We start from the raw sequence: 17293 nt of genomic DNA, 5'->3' as shown, positions 1-17293 counted from the left end.
CTGATGGAGGGAGTGCTTTGGAAAGCAAAGAAATGAGACTGAAATTCCTGGATGTTAATGGGCAGGAGGAAGCACAGTGTTGCTGCTGCCTGAATTCACATCAGAGTCACTTTTCTGGCTGGGTGATGTGCCACATCTCAGATTTCCTTTATCCAGCCAGGATTAGAGGGTGTGCTGCCCTGCACACCCTGAGCCATGGTGGAGCCAGCCCCAGCCATGCAGATAACACTGCTTTTGTTGGGTTTCCAGAGCTATGCTGGAATTCTTCTAAAGCTGAAAAAGGCCAAAAGGAAAGGGAAGGTTTATCTACCTATTTCGTATTCCTCTAAATGGGGCAGTATTAGCAAACGTCAACTGATATTTAAACTTAAATGGAAACATAAGCATCTCATAAAGTGTTTTCACATGACCTTTCTGAAGCTGATTGAAAGTGGTTTTTGTGCTCATCTATCTGTCTTTTTATCTACTGAGTAAAAGTCCTGGTCTGTTATTCCAGTGTCAGCTAGTTCAGAGAACGTTTATCTATGGAATAGATAATTTCAGTTAAATATTACTTCTTCTGCTATATAAGTAGTGTGGAATAATTGTTTCTGAAGTAAGGTTCAGAAATGGACCTGATTTGTAAGACAGTCATCTTCTTTCTGTTGGTTTCTCTCAGCCTTGGGACAGATGGGGAATTTGCTGAGAATTTTCTCATCATGGCTGGGCCTCTCCCCAGCGAGCTGGCAGAGAGGTTGGGGCTGCAGGAGCAGGTGCTGCCCGAGGAGCAGCAGGGTGCTGCTGTGGCCAAAGCTCAGGGTTACCTGTGCCAGCCAGACCTCGTGGCTGCCGAGCTGCCCCGGTACTTCTCGCGGCTCCGTGCGCTCGGGGTGACACACTACAAACTCCTCCTGCCCTGGGCACGCGTTCTCCCCAAGGGGAACACCACAGAGGTGGATGGAGCCCAGGTGGGGTGCTACCGGCAGCTGCTGGAGGCTCTGGCTGCTGCAGAGCTCAGAGCTGTGCTGGTTCTGCACCAGGGCCATGTCCCCAGCGCCGTGGCCGTGCTGGCCAGCGGGAGGAGAGCCAGGGCTTTTTCTGAGCTCTTTGTGGAGTATGCAGACTTCATCTTCCATGCCTTTGGGGACCTGGTGGATGTGTGGCTCTCCTTCAGTGACCTGCCAGAGGTCCTTCAAAGCCTGCCCTACACTGAGCCCCAGGAAAGAGTCCAGGCCGTGGCTGCTGCTCATGAAGGATTTTACACCATGCTCCATGAGAAAGTCTCATCAGCAGGTAAGGAGAGCAGGGTTTTTCAATATGACTCACAAACATTTTGTGATAGCATTAAATGGCAACTGCTACATGCAGTCTCTGTGCAGACATTTTTATATGCCTCTTCCTGACCCACAGAGGAAAGACTAAAACCTTTCTGAAATGTACCTGAAACCATGAAAAAACAAGGCACAAGAAGTTTCCTATACGATAATAGCTGTGAGGAAGTCTGCAATGTCCTTCCTTTGACTTTTGTCATTGCAGACACTGGGGTTTACAGTAATTAAATCCCAAACCTATCTGTATTACAGCAATGGAATTTCATCTCTTCCATGATGGAAACCTGGGATTTTCCAAGCAGATATCACCTCGGGTCTGCCTTCTTTGGCCTTGGAATTTTTCTGTTCCAGACAGACAGCCAGTACAGCTGGCTGAGTCACCATTTCTTTTCCCAAAATTTTAATTAGTTAATTAATTTTTAATTCTTATATTTGTCAGGAAGAATTTTTAATTCTTGCATTTGTACACTTTGTTGTACAGTTCACACTATCTGGTGATAGCACTTGAAAGTTGCCCATCTTCCCTCCTGCATCTTTTGTCCTTCCAAGTTCCTCCCACCACAGCATCTCAAAAATATTCAGCATAGAATGGGTTAAAAAAAAATAAAATTGTAGAACCATCACAAAGGCATGAAAATTAATAAATATGTTAATTATAATTATGCAGTGGGCAGAAAGGCATTTTATTGACAAAGGCACCTTTGAATTTCTACCTTCTTCACCTCTCCATTGAAATCACAGTGGGTATTCTGAAATCAACAGTTTGGAGCACTGTCTGGTGTTCCACAGCTTCAACAATTCAAAACTGGTTTTTAAAATAACTGCAGTAAACTGAAATTTTTATTTGTCCTTAATATGTTACTAACAGACTGCCTTTCTCTTTCTCAAGGTGGAAGGCTGTCCATTGCTTTGGAAATGGGTAATGTCTTGGACAGTGCTTCATCAGAGTTGCTTTCAGTTTCTCTTCAGGTAACACTTTAAAGGGAGTATTTCCAAAATTATACAAATTTGTCTTGATTTAGCTTTGGTTTTATGTATAGGATTAAATAACCTGTAGCAAGTTAAAAAAATTTTAGCAGGTTGGCCAGTTTGGTAAGCTTAATTATTTGATTAGTCTGATTATGTGAAACTGCTGATTTAAAACTTGTTTCAGTGTCTTTTCTTGGCTGGTAGGTGCTGATTAAGCTACGTAGAGACAAATTTGCTGTCATAATTGGCAATGTTAGCAATATACTTGCTAAATGACAAAGTGTCTCCAAAGAGTGTACCTGTTACCATTTTCTCTGCAGGTGTACTTAATGCACCACCAAAGAGATTGATACATTATCCTAATTTGCTGCTATTTAAAATATCTGCTGATTATGTCAAAATCCAGACTGAGCTGTACTAAAAGTGATACAGTTGTGTAGGGATGGCACAACACGAGGAGAACATAATCTGTACCAAGGCAATGACATACTTTCTTAAAGACCCAGTTCCCTGTTTGTAGCTGTCCCCACCTAGAGGATGTTCATGTAGGTTACAGTGCACAGATAACAGTGCAGGGGTTTTTTGCCATATTTATAATCCTTCAAAACTTAGAACCAAGTCAAGCAATGCTGTGATGTGACATTGCAAGGATTTAAGCAAGGTGAGGTTTGTAGGGAGAGCTAAGAAGTTGTTTGAGATGAGCTGACTAAACTAGAAGAAAACCTTGGACTGAAAAACAAACTGAAATCTTATCAGTTTTCTTCCAACTTCATCAGCTGGTTTGATAAGAGAATGCAATCTGTTCCCTTGAGATTGATGACTTCTAGTGGAATAATAGTTGTGTTATGGAATGATTAAAGATTTCTGGACTTTCAACCAGGGTTTTGATAAGGCCTACCTGAACCACATAGTTATAAAGGTTTCTCTGATAAATCATAAATTAAGGAAGTACCTGTAAATCATTAGTGTTAAATTCATATAATAAAATTTAATTTGGTTGTTTAAATTGTACTTCAGATGCAAAACACATCTTCCCATACAGTATCCAGTTTGTACTCTATACTATCCAGGGCTCCCAGGCAGCTGCATGGCTTCTTACTCTAGCAATATGTCTTTATCAAACCTTACACAGTTTTATGTATTTTTAATGTAATATTTTTAAAAAAACAACATTTTTCTCCAGCATTATTATTTTCCTATTCTTGTTTCCAGGATTCAGTAGACTTTGTGTCTCTTAACCTTCAGTACCATAGTGGAAATGAAACAGATTTCTACAAGAAATTGAGTGAATTCCAGGTAACATGCACAGGGTTAAAATGATAGCTGCAAACAGCAGACCTTAAATAGGAGCAGAATTTAATGTGCTATGATGCATGTCTTAACAGTTCTGATTTTCTGTGGAAGCTCAGGCAGCAGCTACACTAGGAATTAGCTGCAAAGTGCTCATTTCTCTCTTGTTATTCTGACTTAAAAACTGTTGTTGGAAAATGCTGGAAAGGATCATCTTGGTCAATGCTTATTATTGATGCATTAACAACTGGAATGGCAGAATTCTTTTGTCTGGGACTGAAAAACGTCTCTCACATGCTGAGTGTTTGATAAGCTGTTAGGCCAATACCTGAGTACTGAAAGATGAAAGATATTAAACTCTAGTATGAGCTCTACAGCAGTGCTACCAAACCTCACATTCCTCATCAGCAAAGGCAGTGCAAAAAATGTTACTAAGAGTAAGTTTATTAAAGGATTAGATCTCATGGCAGCACCAACATCAGTGAAGCTGTAGGCTGGTACCTATTATAACCTATATTAAACCTCTGGTAGTGAACTGCATTCTTAAAATTCCTAACCAAAAAGTCATCCAGCATCTTGGTAGCAGGATAAAGAGCTGCCCATGTAAAATGCAAAAAATGCCAAGAATATGGTTTTACTAGCTGGCTGATGCTTCTTTTCATACTACTCCCTGATTTCTGGTTTGCAGAGTGTCTGGAAGGACAAAGACATCTTGGTCTCTAGTCTAAAGGTCCTTGACTGTGCTTCCATGGAAGAGCATCCTTTCATAGCAGTAGCTGCCATTGTCAAAGGTGAGTGATGTTTGAAGGAGAGGTTTTTTAGTAAGATCTACAGGATAACTTATAGAGGAAATTTAAAATCATCCAATGTAGGCTGCTGCTATTAGATTAAATAACTTTTCATTTTTTTTATAGTATTCTTAGAAAATTAAGGATGGATGGTGAGTATTGAGGGGGGTGAAGCAGGAAATGTCTAAATCTTTTCATCCTTTTCATCAGCCTCGAATTGCAGAAGGGGAGGTTTAGGTTGGATATTAGGAAAAGTTTCTTTCAAGATAAAATTGTTTATTACAAGTAGTGTCATGCAATCCATGGCATCTAAGACTACACCCATCACTTACCATTTGTTTGTTTGCAGCTATTAATAAAGAAGAAGCACATATGATTGGGTGTGACATTAATGAGTTCTTGGACTACTTACCTCATGTTTTAAGGTACTATAAAAATACTGTAATACCATACAATATTACAATAAGGTACAGTAATAAAACAGTGTCCTCTAGAAACCTATGTGCAGGGAGAGACAAGACATTTTAGTGGTAAAGTCTGCTGTTAGTTGCTGAAAGGGCTGCAAAGAGCTGCTTTTCTGCTGAGCTTAGTCTTTCACAATTACTTGCAATCCTCTATCCTGCTACTAATCCTAATATGTAATCCTCTTCCACACTCTCATCCTTGGTTACTCAAATTGTGCCTTCAAGCCAATTGTAACAAGTACATTTTTCAAGCCTTCTGCTTTTTCCAAGAGCAAAATGGTTATAAATAAACAAATCAAGTAGAGGCTTTCATATGGGAGAAGCCAATTGAGCTTATGGAAATGTGGGAGATGTCACTGTGCAGGCAGAAGCTAAGGATTACAGTGCCAGGAAACTCATGAAGCATTTGTAGCATGGAAATTGATGCTCAGTGCAAGGATTTTGTTTGCACCTCTGACCTAACTAATGAATTACGAGACTCTACATGCAAAGAGCTGTTCTGCAGTTACCCACTGCCCTCCACATTCATGTGTCAGCTGGGAGAGAGCAGGGTTAGACTGATCAGATGTCAAAGGAACTGTATGTGACTGTATGTGACCTGAATGGGAAGCAAACTTCTTTTATACTCCATGTTTGCAAGTTTTATGGCACTGGCACCCACCCTGGAGATTTTACTTCTATTTATTATATTTCCAGTGAAACAAATACTCTGCAGGAAAACCCAGATGCTGTTCTTGCCCCTCGGTCCTCCTATCAAGCAGTCCGGGAAATGTTTGCTGAGCAGTCTGAATCGGAGAGAGATTCTTTCCTGCAAGATGTTTTCCCAAGTGGGTTCCTCTGGGGCATATCCACAGGTGCCTTTAACATCGAAGGAGCTTGGGCAGAGGATGGGAAAGGAGAGAGCATCTGGGACCAGTTTGGGCATGGAGGCCATGTCCACATGAACCAAACAGCAGACGTGGCATGTGACAGCTACTATAAAACCAGCTATGACATTTACCTGCTTAAAGGCCTCCGCCCCCAGCTGTACAAATTTTCTGTATCCTGGTCTAGAATTTTCCCTGCTGGCACCAACAAGACCATCAATTCCAAGGGTGTTGATTACTACAACCGCTTAATTGACCACTTGTTGGACTCTAACATTGAGCCCATGGTGACTCTGTTCCACTGGGACCTACCCCAAGCTCTGCAGGCTCTTGGTGGCTGGCAGAATGAAAGTATCATAGATGCTTTTGTGAGCTATGCAGACTTCTGCTTTTCCACATTTGGAGATCGAGTCAAGCTCTGGGTTACGTTCCATGAGCCCTGGGTTATCAGCTACGCTGGCTATGGCACCGGAGAGCATCCTCCAGGAATCACTGACCCAGGAGCAGCATCTTACAAGGTAGGGCAACAGGAATAATTGAGATCCTGCACCTACTCTTGTTGGGTTGTTTTCCACGATGGTTCTGTGCTTTATTAATGTTCAAACCTAATGTGGCCTCTGAGACAACTATTTGGTTGCTGGATTTATACTTGTTAAAAATGGGTTAATTAATGGAGGCCAGGTGTTGTTAGTTTATTTTTCTATTCTGAAAGCTGATGTGGATGGACAGTCAGTTTCTTTTGCTTATTCCAAAACCTACTACACTCCTTGTCAATCATTGCTTTGTCAAGGTGTTTTCTTTTGGATGGAGAGGACATTTTCAGATGGCAATAAACCCAATGCTTAAGAGTTTTTGTGCAGTGGAGTGTGACACATTTTCCTCTGCTTTCTGCTCCCAGGTTGCTCACACAATTCTCAAGGCTCATGCCAAGGTCTGGCACCTGTATAACGACAAATACCGTTCTCAGCAACGGGGAAAGGTGGGGCTGGTGCTGAACTCGGACTGGGCTGAACCCGAGACTCCGTCCAGCTCCGAGGATGTGAGGGCATCTGAGAGGTACCTGCAGTTCATGCTTGGCTGGTTTGCTCACCCCATATTTGTTAATGGTGATTACCCAGATATCCTGAAGGCTCAGATCCAGGAAGTGAACCAGCAGTGCTCCATGACAATTGCACAGCTGCCTGTGTTTACAGAGGAGGAGAAGACCTTGGTAAAAGGGACTGCAGATTTCTTTGGCCTTTCCCATTACACTTCCCGCCTGGTCAGTGCCGGGACTAACGGGACGTGCACACCAGGCTATGAGAGCATTGGGAACTTCTCCTTGCATGTAGATCCTTCCTGGCCACAGGCTGCCTCTTCTTGGATCCATGTGGTCCCTTGGGGATTAAGAAGGCTGCTGAAGTTTGTATCCCAGGAATACACAGGGTCAAAGATCCCAATATACGTAGCAGGGAATGGTGTGCCGACAGGAGACACCGGGGATCTTCTCAATGACACTCTGCGAGTGGATTATTTCCGCCAGTACATCGATGAGGCCCTGAAAGGTATGGAGAAATTAAATTATTTTATTTTTTTTAATCGTGGCAAGTGGTTACTCTAGGCCTTCCATGGTGATTAACTTTAAAACATCACCACTTGCACAGTGATGTTGTGTAGCTGCCTGTTGTGTAGATAATGAGTATGACTTTATATACTTAAGCCTATCTGGTGTCCAGATATGGAATTCTCCATTCTCTTTTGATATTGAAATGCATTTTTTTATATGTGGAATTAATTCAGCCTGGATCCTAAGGTCAGTCCCTCTGTGAGAACACTGTTCATACACTCCAATTCCCCTGGAGATGACTGGCCTGCAGGGTCTCGTCTGTAGACCTCTCATAAATTCTGGCTGAATTTTATCAATTTACCAATTAATCAGATCTAACTGGCAGTAACCACTTCAGACTGGAAATATCTTCCTAAAATTTCTACCTCAAACATTTTGAGAATGTTTAGGTTATGCTTGTAGAATGTTCAAGTTATGCTTGTATCTTTGGCATATTAAATAAGTTGGTGATCAGTGTGTGTACAGCATTTGATCTGCTTGACCTAGATCTCAACATATTGCTAGAAGTGTTGAAAGAGCTACAGAAAACACAATTTAGCATTGCTGTTATGCCTCAGCAGAAGAGGATGGTCTGCACATGGAAGTGAACTTTTCTTGAATAAGAGAGATTTATTGGTTTTTTTGTAAGCAATGTGAGGAGGTGTGCTGGACTTGCCTCTGGTATTGGGTACACTGTTCTGCTAAAAAAAGCTCTCTTGTGTTCAGGGAATATAGGCAAGCACTAAATACCTGCAATGTTTCAGTTTAATTACAGTGTTAAATCTAAAAGTTCACCATACACCTAAATTGATGAAATCTGCTTGAAAACAAGAAAACAGGGGAAAGGATACCAGTGGCACAAGTGTCCTGTTCTTAGATGCTTCTTGACTAATACTTTTTTTCTTACACCTTTCTATCACTAAGTGTTTCACTAGCTCCTATTACAATGCTGACTGCTTTTCCTGCCAGATACTCTTGTTTGTGAAGTTTGTTTAGCCTTTAAAATCATTTATAAGTGGTTTGGTTTGTCACAAGTTTCCTTGGCTGTGGTGCTCCTGTTGTGTCCAGGAAATGTCCAGGTGGGTAATTAACAATGTCTCGTTGTTTCTGTGGCAGCGGTGAAACTGGACGCTGTTGATGTCCGCTCCTACATTGCTCGATCCCTGCTTGATGGCTTTGAAGGCCCAGTGGGATACAGCCTAAAATTTGGGCTGCATCACGTGAACTTTGAAGATAGCAACAGACCAAGGACTCCCAAGGCATCTGCTTACTTCTATTCTGGTGTTATTGAAAAAAATGGTTTTCCATCCCAAGCTTTGGACAGATCTTCTGCACCAGTGGTGTTTGACCGACCTGTGCCATCAAAGCTGCCAAATTTACCAGCATCAGAAGTTCCCTCCAAGGCAAAGATTGTCTGGCAGAAGTTTTCATCCCAGACTGCCTTTGAAAGAGACATGTATTTTTATGGGACATTCCCAGAGGATTTTACGTGGGGTGTGTCTTCCTCTTCCTACCAGATAGAGGGAGGTTGGGATGCTGATGGCAAAGGACCCAGCATTTGGGATAACTTCACCCATGTCCCAGGGAATGTAAACAATAACGATACTGGAGATATAGCTTGTGATAGCTACAACAGGGTGGAGGAAGATATTTACATGCTGAAAGCCTTAGGGGTAAAGAACTATCGTTTTTCCGTGTCCTGGCCTCGAATTTTCCCCACTGGAAGGAACAGCTCAATCAACAGCCATGGAGTCGCATACTACAACCGTCTCATCGATGGACTGATTGCAAACAACATCACTCCAATTGTCACTCTCTACCACTGGGACCTGCCACAAACTCTCCAGGACATCGGTGGCTGGGAGAATGATGAGATAATTGACCTGTTTGACAGCTTTGCAGACTTCTGTTTCCAGACGTTTGGGGACAGGGTGAAGTTCTGGATTACATTCAATGAACCCAACATCATCTCCTGGCTGGGCTACGGTGAGGGATTGTTTCCACCCAATGTCAAGGACCCTGGCAATGCTCCCTACAAGGTTGCCCACATCATACTGAAAGCTCATGCCAGGGTCTACCACACCTACGATGACAAATACAGAGCGAGTCAGGGAGGGGTCATTTCCATGTGCCTCTTCATTAGCTGGGCTGAGCCAAAGACACCAAGTGACCCCAGGGACATTGAAGCTGCTGACAGGTACCTGCAGTTTTTGGTGGGCTGGTTTGCACACCCCATTTACAAAAACGGGGACTACCCTGAGGTCATGAAGTGGAAGGTTGGGAACAGGAGTGAGCTCCAGAACCTGCCGGCATCGCGCCTGCCGGTTCTGACAGCGGACGAGCAGGAATACATCCGGGGCACTGCTGATGTCTTCTGCTTCAACACATACTCCTCCAAAATTGTAAGCCATTCTACAACGCGTCTGAGCCCCTTCTCTTATAATTATGACCAGGAAATTTCAGTAACTGTCGACAGCTCCTGGCCTTCCTCAGCTCTGCCTGACCATCGGCCTGTGGCCTGGGGTATGAGGAGGCTACTGAACTGGATCAAAGAGGAATATGGAAACCCCCCAATATATATCATTGAGAATGGTGTGGGGGCAAGGACCACATCAGATGTTGATGACAATGCCAGGATATTTTACTTCAAAACATACATTGATGAAGCTTTAAAAGGTACCAGAATTTGCTTTTGTTCTGTTGGTGTTGTATGTCTCCTCTCTAGATTTCTGGTTACTTAACTCCTGTGAAGAGTACTTTTTAAAAGTGATTCATATCAGTCTTTAAATAGTCTGAACGCAACAAAAGCATAGTGTTTATATACATGGCTGGACTTTCTTTCCTTCGACTATGAAGATTCTCTCAACTATCTTAGTTGATCAGTGTCACCTGTATGAAACTAGGAGCCTGTATGTGCTTGCATATGAATTCCTTAGAGTTCATTTAATGTGTGATTATGTCACTGATGCTCCTCCATTTTTTTTTCTGGTCTTCCAGCTTACAAGGTAGATGGTGTTAATCTGAAAGGATACAACGCGTGGTCTCTGATGGATAACTTTGAATGGGTGGATGGTTATGAGCCAAGATTTGGATTGCACCAGATTGATTTTGACAACCCCAACAGGCCGAGAACTCCAAAGCGCTCTGCTGTGTACTATGCAGAAATCATCCGCAATAACGGCATCCCACTGCCCAAGGAAGATGAATTTTTATATGGAGAGTTTCCAGAGAACTTCTCATGGAGTGTAGCAACTGCAGCTTACCAGGTCAGGAAACTGAGATGGACTCCTGAAGTATCTGAGGACAGTGAATTGATTGTGGCACCACAAAGAATAACAGGCTGAATTCTTTGCTAGGCGTAGACCTGAATTTGGGTTTGCTAATAATTCTTCCCCCATTTTCAATTACAGATTGAGGGAGGATGGAGAGCAGATGGGAAAGGACTTAGCATTTGGGATAAATATGCCCACACTCCCTTGAGAATTGGCAAAGATGCGACTGGAGATGTAGCTTGTGACAGCTACCACCGGATTGAGGAGGATGTGGAAATGCTGAAAAGTCTCAAGGTGTCTCACTATCGCTTTTCAATCTCCTGGTCCCGTGTTCTCCCAGATGGGACCACTAGATACATCAATGAAAAGGGACTGAACTACTATGAAAGGCTGATTGATGCCCTTCTGGCAGCCAACATTGTGCCTCAGGTAACTACACCCAGTACCTTTCAGGTAACTAAAAATAGCAAACCCCAAATCTGATGCTCAGAGCAACGTGTGTGTTTCCGTCAATACCCTCCTTCACACAAAAATTGTTTTTCGTGGTTTTTTTATTTAATTTATGAAGAAACATGGGGTCTTGCATAAGCAAATGACCCTGGAATGTAGGGATATGTTGAAATGACTACCTGGAATTACTACCACAGTGGACTTGCAGTTTCCAATTGCCTTCTTGTCCCTTTACCTTGGAAATAGCTTCCACAGGGACCTATGCAGGGATCTTTCAGACACTGAGGTGAGACTGACTAATGTGTTTCCCAGGATCTTCCTCCTTGTCTTTCTTAGAGATGGAAGTCAGGAAGCTCCACTGGTCAGTGTTATTTGTCACATAAAATGAACAGTAACCTCACCCCTGCATCTGTTAGCTCTTTGAGCACTGTTGAGTGACTCTGAGCTATCCTCATACCCCAGACAGATGTTCTAGTGTATTTCACCTGAGAGTCAGAGCAGGTGCAGCAGTTCTTTACTGATGAGTTCTTGCTGTCACGAAGTGATTTTTGGTAAAAGCTTCATCTTCACCATTAGGCAGCCCCTAAAGAAACTGGCAAAAATGTATTTTATGGAGTGCATGAGTGATCACTACAACATCAAACTATGTTGGGAACAGGTAACTGCAGATCAAAGCACAGTTTATTTGTGGTCATAAATGTCTGAGTTACTGTGAGAGTGACTGGTTGAGTCCTTTGTCCTCCTGTCTTTCCCCACAGGTAACTCTCTATCACTGGGACCTCCCACAGGCGCTGCAGGACATTGGTGGGTGGGAGAACGATACTATAGTTCAGAGGTTTAAGGAGTATGCTGAGGTCCTTTTCCAGAGGCTGGGAGATAAAGTGAAATTTTGGATAACCCTCAATGAACCCTACAACACCGCCTATCTTGGCTATGGCACTGGCACAGCTGCTCCAGGTAAGACTGCTGGGCATAATCTCAGAGTCCTCATGGCACTGTCAGCACATTTGTTCTATGCTGCAGCAGAGTAGTTCCTTGGGGATTGCAAAGGTGGAACATGGGAAATGATGTGCTGTGGATAGATGGGGTTTGGGTTGCTGTGGTGTGGTGAACAACTCCTTCTTTTACTCTGTCTGTCACCTCCAAGTCTGGATTATATTGCTGTCTGGAGCAGACATTATTTCCAGAGCAGCTCCAGGGACTGTGGAGAAGAGTTAGAGCTGAGGGAAGACCTAGCTCAGCAGCAGGGTAGAACAAAGAGAAGAGCTGACCTGAACACACAGCTTTATGCTTTCCAAACTGGCAGCAGCCAGTGGCCAGGGCTGGCAGTCCATGTCCAGGGGGCGAAGGGGGCAGTGCAGGGTCCTGCTGGCACAGCCTTCCTATGGCAGCTGCTCCTTCAGCTGCCTTTGCCTAGTGCCGATTCAGCCCAAGGCTGGGCTGGGTCACCAGGTGTTGCACATTCATTCCTTTACCAGGGGCAGTTCTGGGTGCCCTGGGGCTGTGTTAACCTGGGAAGCAGCCATGAGAAGGCTGGGAAGTGCTGCTCCACTGCCTGTGCTGTCCCTGTCCCTGCAGGCGTCTCGGTTCGGCCAGGGCGCGCTCCCTACGTGGTGGGACACAACCTGATCAAGGCACACGCAGAGGCCTGGCACCTCTACAACCAGACCTACCGGGCCAAGCAGGGAGGGCTCATCTCCATCACCATCAACTCTGACTGGGCAGAACCACGCAACCCACACAGCCAGGAGGACATTGAAGCTGCCAGACGATTCATGCAGGTACAGAAACCCCTGGGCACAGCTGTCCCTGCTGCTCCAGGTGACACCCCCTCTTCTGGGTGTTGGATGTGCCCAGAACCCAGGTGAGCATCTCACTGAAATAAAATGGTGAGGCACAGGCATTACTGCAAGGAAATGTATCCCCCTCTTACGGGGGCTGATCAAGAATGCAACAGAAATGAGACAAGATATGTTTGCAGTGACTAAAGCTTATTAAATTTACTGCTGTTTTATGGGCATCCCTACCTGTTACAAATTCAGGTACCACCTATAAAGCAGCACATGACAGAGGAATGGCTAAATCCCATGTTTTGATATATGATTTATCCTCTCTTATTTCCTGGTTTAGTTTTTTCTAGGTTGGTTTGCTCACCCCATTTTCAAAAATGGTGATTATAGTGAAGTGATGAAAAGAAGGATTTGGGAACGAAGTCTGGCTCAGGGCCTGAGCGAGTCCCGGTAAGAGCCCAGGCACACACCTGCTTTTGTTTCACTGGCTGTGTTGAAACATGCTTTTCTTACATTAATGATGCATTTCAATGATTCCAGTGTTACTGTAAAAAAACTTACTGTATCCTCACATAAAAATTCTAGTGTACATTTTCAGAAAATCACAGTATAGTTTGTTTTGGAAGGGACCTTAAAGATCACTTAGTTCCAATCTAGGCCAGGGGACTTTTGCCCATTCCCTGTCTTTATCTCTCTTGAAAACTAAATTGACTAATATATCTTTGGGGTAATAAATTGTCAGCTCAGTGACACAGTAACTGCCCTGCCTTACCCACAGTACTTTACCTGATGCCTGTGGTAAATTAGTTAAACTTTTCTTAAAACTATGTACTAAACTCATTGGTCTTTCAGTTACACTTTTTATTTTCCATTCCCAGTTTCTCTCCCTGTGCTTGGGTGCTAGTACCAGGGATCCCAGCATTACCCATGAAGTATGTGCAAAGTGTATTCTCTGTTTTCTCTTGCAGACTTCCAGAATTTACTGAAAGTGAAAAACAAAGAATTAAAGGCACATATGACTACTTTGGTCTAAACCATTATACCACGGTTTTAACATACAACATGAACTATCCCAAGAATGTTAAGTCATATGACTCTGATAGGTAAGAGATGAATGTAACTTATTGGTCAAGTAAAATCTGCACACCTGGAGCTTGGGTTAACTGACAAGTGTAAATTTGTAGCAAATAAAGCTGTGAGATAGGTATTTTAAGCTGTTATAAACCAATACTAGGGATAATATAACCAAGCAGTACCTGAGGCACTGTTATTTCACAAAAGTCCAGCAATAGCCTTTTTCTTACACACGAGGTGATAAACAGTATTTGTCATACTTCCTGCCTCCAATCTGCAGTTTAAACTGTGAGGTGATATCCTGGTTTATGGATGTGATCCATTTGCTCTTAAACATGTTTAGGTTCCTGACTGCATTGGATAAATGTAAGTTCAAAGCCTAAATAGCTGAATCACTTAATGGTTAAGTATTGAGTAAATCAAGATTTTTTTATTTAGATACGAATTTGATTCTTCTACTTCAAAAAGTAAACAATAGGAGCTTATTAGTTTTTCTACTAAGAATTCAGGTAATGGTGGGACTACTTGTTGGGGTGAAATTGTCTCCTTTCCAAAATGTTTCTACAGGGAATAGAGGAAATTGTTGTAACTTTCCTTTGCTGCTACATCCCAGCCCCTTATAGTTTAAACCCTTAGGACTGTGGGCTCATTACATTCCTGCATGTAATGTAAAGGGCAATTTTGTGTGCTCAAGCACTGCATTGAAAAGTAGAAATGGTGTTATAGTATACAAAGATTTGGAACCAACATCACATTGTCAGCCACAGCTGATTTACACAGATTATATTGTAAATCAAAGCATGAGGAGTGTTTTTTAGGCCTGTGAGCACCAACAGCACCTCAGCCCTGGGCACAGAGGTGCAGGGCACGTGAGACTGGCCCTGAGCATTGTCCTCCTCCACAGGGGCGTAGCCACAGTGACCGACCGCAGCTGGCTGGGCTCTGGTTCCCTCTGGCTGAAGGTGACACCCTTTGGATTCAGGAAGATCCTCAGGTGGATAAAGGAAGAGTACAACAACCCGCCCATTTATGTGACTGAAAATGGGGTCTCAGAAAGGGGAGCCTTTGAATTCAATGACACTTGGAGAATGCATTACTATCGGAGCTACATTAACGAGGCACTGAAAGGTAAGACTGATTATTGACATCTGGTCATCCAAACCTCTAGAGAGCAGCAGAGGCTTTGCCACAAGACTGATGTGTATAAAGCAAGTTCTGAAGAGCTGAAAGACTACTGCCATCACACTTGCAAGTTACACAGCTACATGGGCTTACTGAATCCACTTCCAAGAGCCTTTGGGTTTACCAAAAACTGCCCATGGATAGTCACAAATGTGCCAGGAAAGATGATCTAAAGGAAGAACAAACCCTGGGTTTAGTGGGGTAACCTGCAGGTTCCTTGATTTGCTGCACCTGGTGAGAGGAGGTGCTACTACCTGATAAACTCAACTCCTAGTCTCACTACTGTTGTGTCTAAAAACTGCATCTTTTTTAAAAACAACAGTAAAAACCCAACCCCCAAACTAGTTTCAGTTACAGCGGTGGTCAAACAACTTCAGGAAAGGGCTTTTTCAGTTTGCTTTTCTGGTGTAGTGGGAACAGCCAGGTGTTCAGGCATTTACTGCCTTGTAGCAAGCAGCAAGGCCCCACAAACACTTGTTTAGGCAACAGTTGCATTTTAATGGGGTTTCTTCTCTATTCCTAACCCTTTGCTTCTTGCACAAAAGCTTTGATTTTTGGAGAAGAGAAAAGCAGTGTCCAGTCCTGGGCACTGAGTAAACTACCCTGGCTGCTTGTTGGCTGTAACTTGGCAGCTGAGCCAAGTCAACACAGGAGAGAGGTGGGAATGGGGAGAACAAAACCTATGAGGCCCAAATGGCAATAACCTCACTGTGTGCCATGTGTGGATGTTCTGGAGCACCTTCCTGCCCTGGCTGGCTGAGGGGTAACCACTGAGCTGTTCTCTCTTCTCTCTGCTCCTGCCTGCAGCCATCGTGCTTGACCGTGTCGACGTACGGGGCTACACTGCGTGGACACTGATGGACAACCTCGAGTGGGCAGTGGGTTATGAGGAGAAGTTTGGGCTCTACCATGTGAATTTCTCAGACCCTGCCTTGCCACGGCGCCCCAGGGCCTCAGCCAAGTATTACTCACAGATCATAAACTGCAATGGCTTTCCAGACCCAGCAATGGGCCCACATCCCTGTCTGGAACAGGAGCCAGAAGGTAAGTGATGCAGGAGAAATGGTGTGTTTGCATCTAATCCTAATCCCAAAAGAGTTCCATAATCTAAGGTTTTTAGAGACACCGCCATTTTCTGCAATATTTTTTTTTTAAAGACTCCAGTCAATGTCACTTCCCTATGCAATACCAGACTAAACCTTGTGCAAGAGCACCTCAACATGTGCCTTAAAAATGTAACAAAAGTTATTCCGTTAGACTTTTCTCCAGCAGAACTGCCCAAGATGTTTTCCAAACCACACACATTCAATATTCCCACAAGATTGTTTAGAAAAAATTTTGAACTTTATACAAATCTGTGTTTTGGGTAGGGTTTGGAAACACCGATTCTTTTGTCATTTGTGTCTTCCCAATTGTAGAAGTACAATGAAAAGCAAGCAGTGCTAGTGTGGGGGTTTGGGAATTACTCATCTATACTATCAGGAATTGCACTATCAGTCTCAGCTGTGCCTTTACTCTGAGCTAGAATTGCACTGATCCTCAGAATTACAGCTCCTGCCAGAGTATTGGACAACACAGTTAAAAGCCTGGTGGAGGCAGGAAGCAGCAGTGCCCACAGCTAGATGGAAGTTCCTCCAGGCTCTGCACTAACACTTTCTCATTGTTTTCCCATCCAGTGACACCAACAGACCCCACTCCAGGAGCAGCTGACAGCGTGAACTTTTTGGGATTGGATTTAACATCCCAAAGTGCAGAAATAGCACTCTATGTCCTTTTTGCTCTTTCTGCAGTTGGAGCACTGGGCTTGGCTCTTTTTGCATATAAATATGGAAAACTGTCCAAAAGGTCCCATAAACAATCACACATAGAACTTAGTAGTAAAATGTAATATTTCTGCATCATAAAATGTTTGTTTGGTTTTTCTTTAAAAAAAAAAAAATCAATCTATATCACCAGGAAAAGCAACTAGTGCTTGCAGTATTGCAGCTTTTTGTCTTGCCTCAGAGATGGCTCCCCAGCATTTGTTTGCTTTCCAATTTAAAAAGGGGGAGGAAAATTCTTTTTCTGTTAACTGTCTCTTTTGTCAATGGACATTACTGATTTGATTTCCTGAAGACCAAAGTAAAATTACTTGTTCCTAACTGCATATAAGATTTGCTGAACATCAGCTGGCATCTGTCCTTGCTACTGTACAGATTGGATTTTCACATCCCTTTTCCTTTATTTCATGTACAGTCATTTAAACTGGAACAA

General features: G+C 43.3%; 1 protein-coding gene across 1 annotated transcript; it reads left to right on the top strand.

Moving 5' to 3' along the window:
- Positions 1-608: 608 nt before the first annotated feature.
- LCT (lactase) lies at positions 609-16962 on the top strand. The gene is made up of 17 exons (XM_056496024.1): positions 609-1272; positions 2200-2279; positions 3492-3575; positions 4258-4360; positions 4707-4782; positions 5518-6205; positions 6586-7231; positions 8389-9948; positions 10270-10538; positions 10683-10973; positions 11753-11951; positions 12573-12775; positions 13125-13234; positions 13753-13887; positions 14763-14986; positions 15848-16084; positions 16717-16962. The coding sequence occupies exons 1-17, from the start codon at positions 609-611 to the stop codon at positions 16926-16928; spliced, it is 5781 nt and encodes a 1926-aa protein (XP_056351999.1). The 3' UTR covers positions 16929-16962.
- The last annotated feature ends 331 nt before the right edge of the window (positions 16963-17293 follow it).

Source organism: Oenanthe melanoleuca, chromosome 7 (assembly GCF_029582105.1).
Source record: "Oenanthe melanoleuca isolate GR-GAL-2019-014 chromosome 7, OMel1.0, whole genome shotgun sequence".
Classification (NCBI taxonomy): Eukaryota; Metazoa; Chordata; class Aves; order Passeriformes; family Muscicapidae; genus Oenanthe; species Oenanthe melanoleuca.
This window is presented reverse-complemented; position numbering and strand designations above follow the sequence as displayed.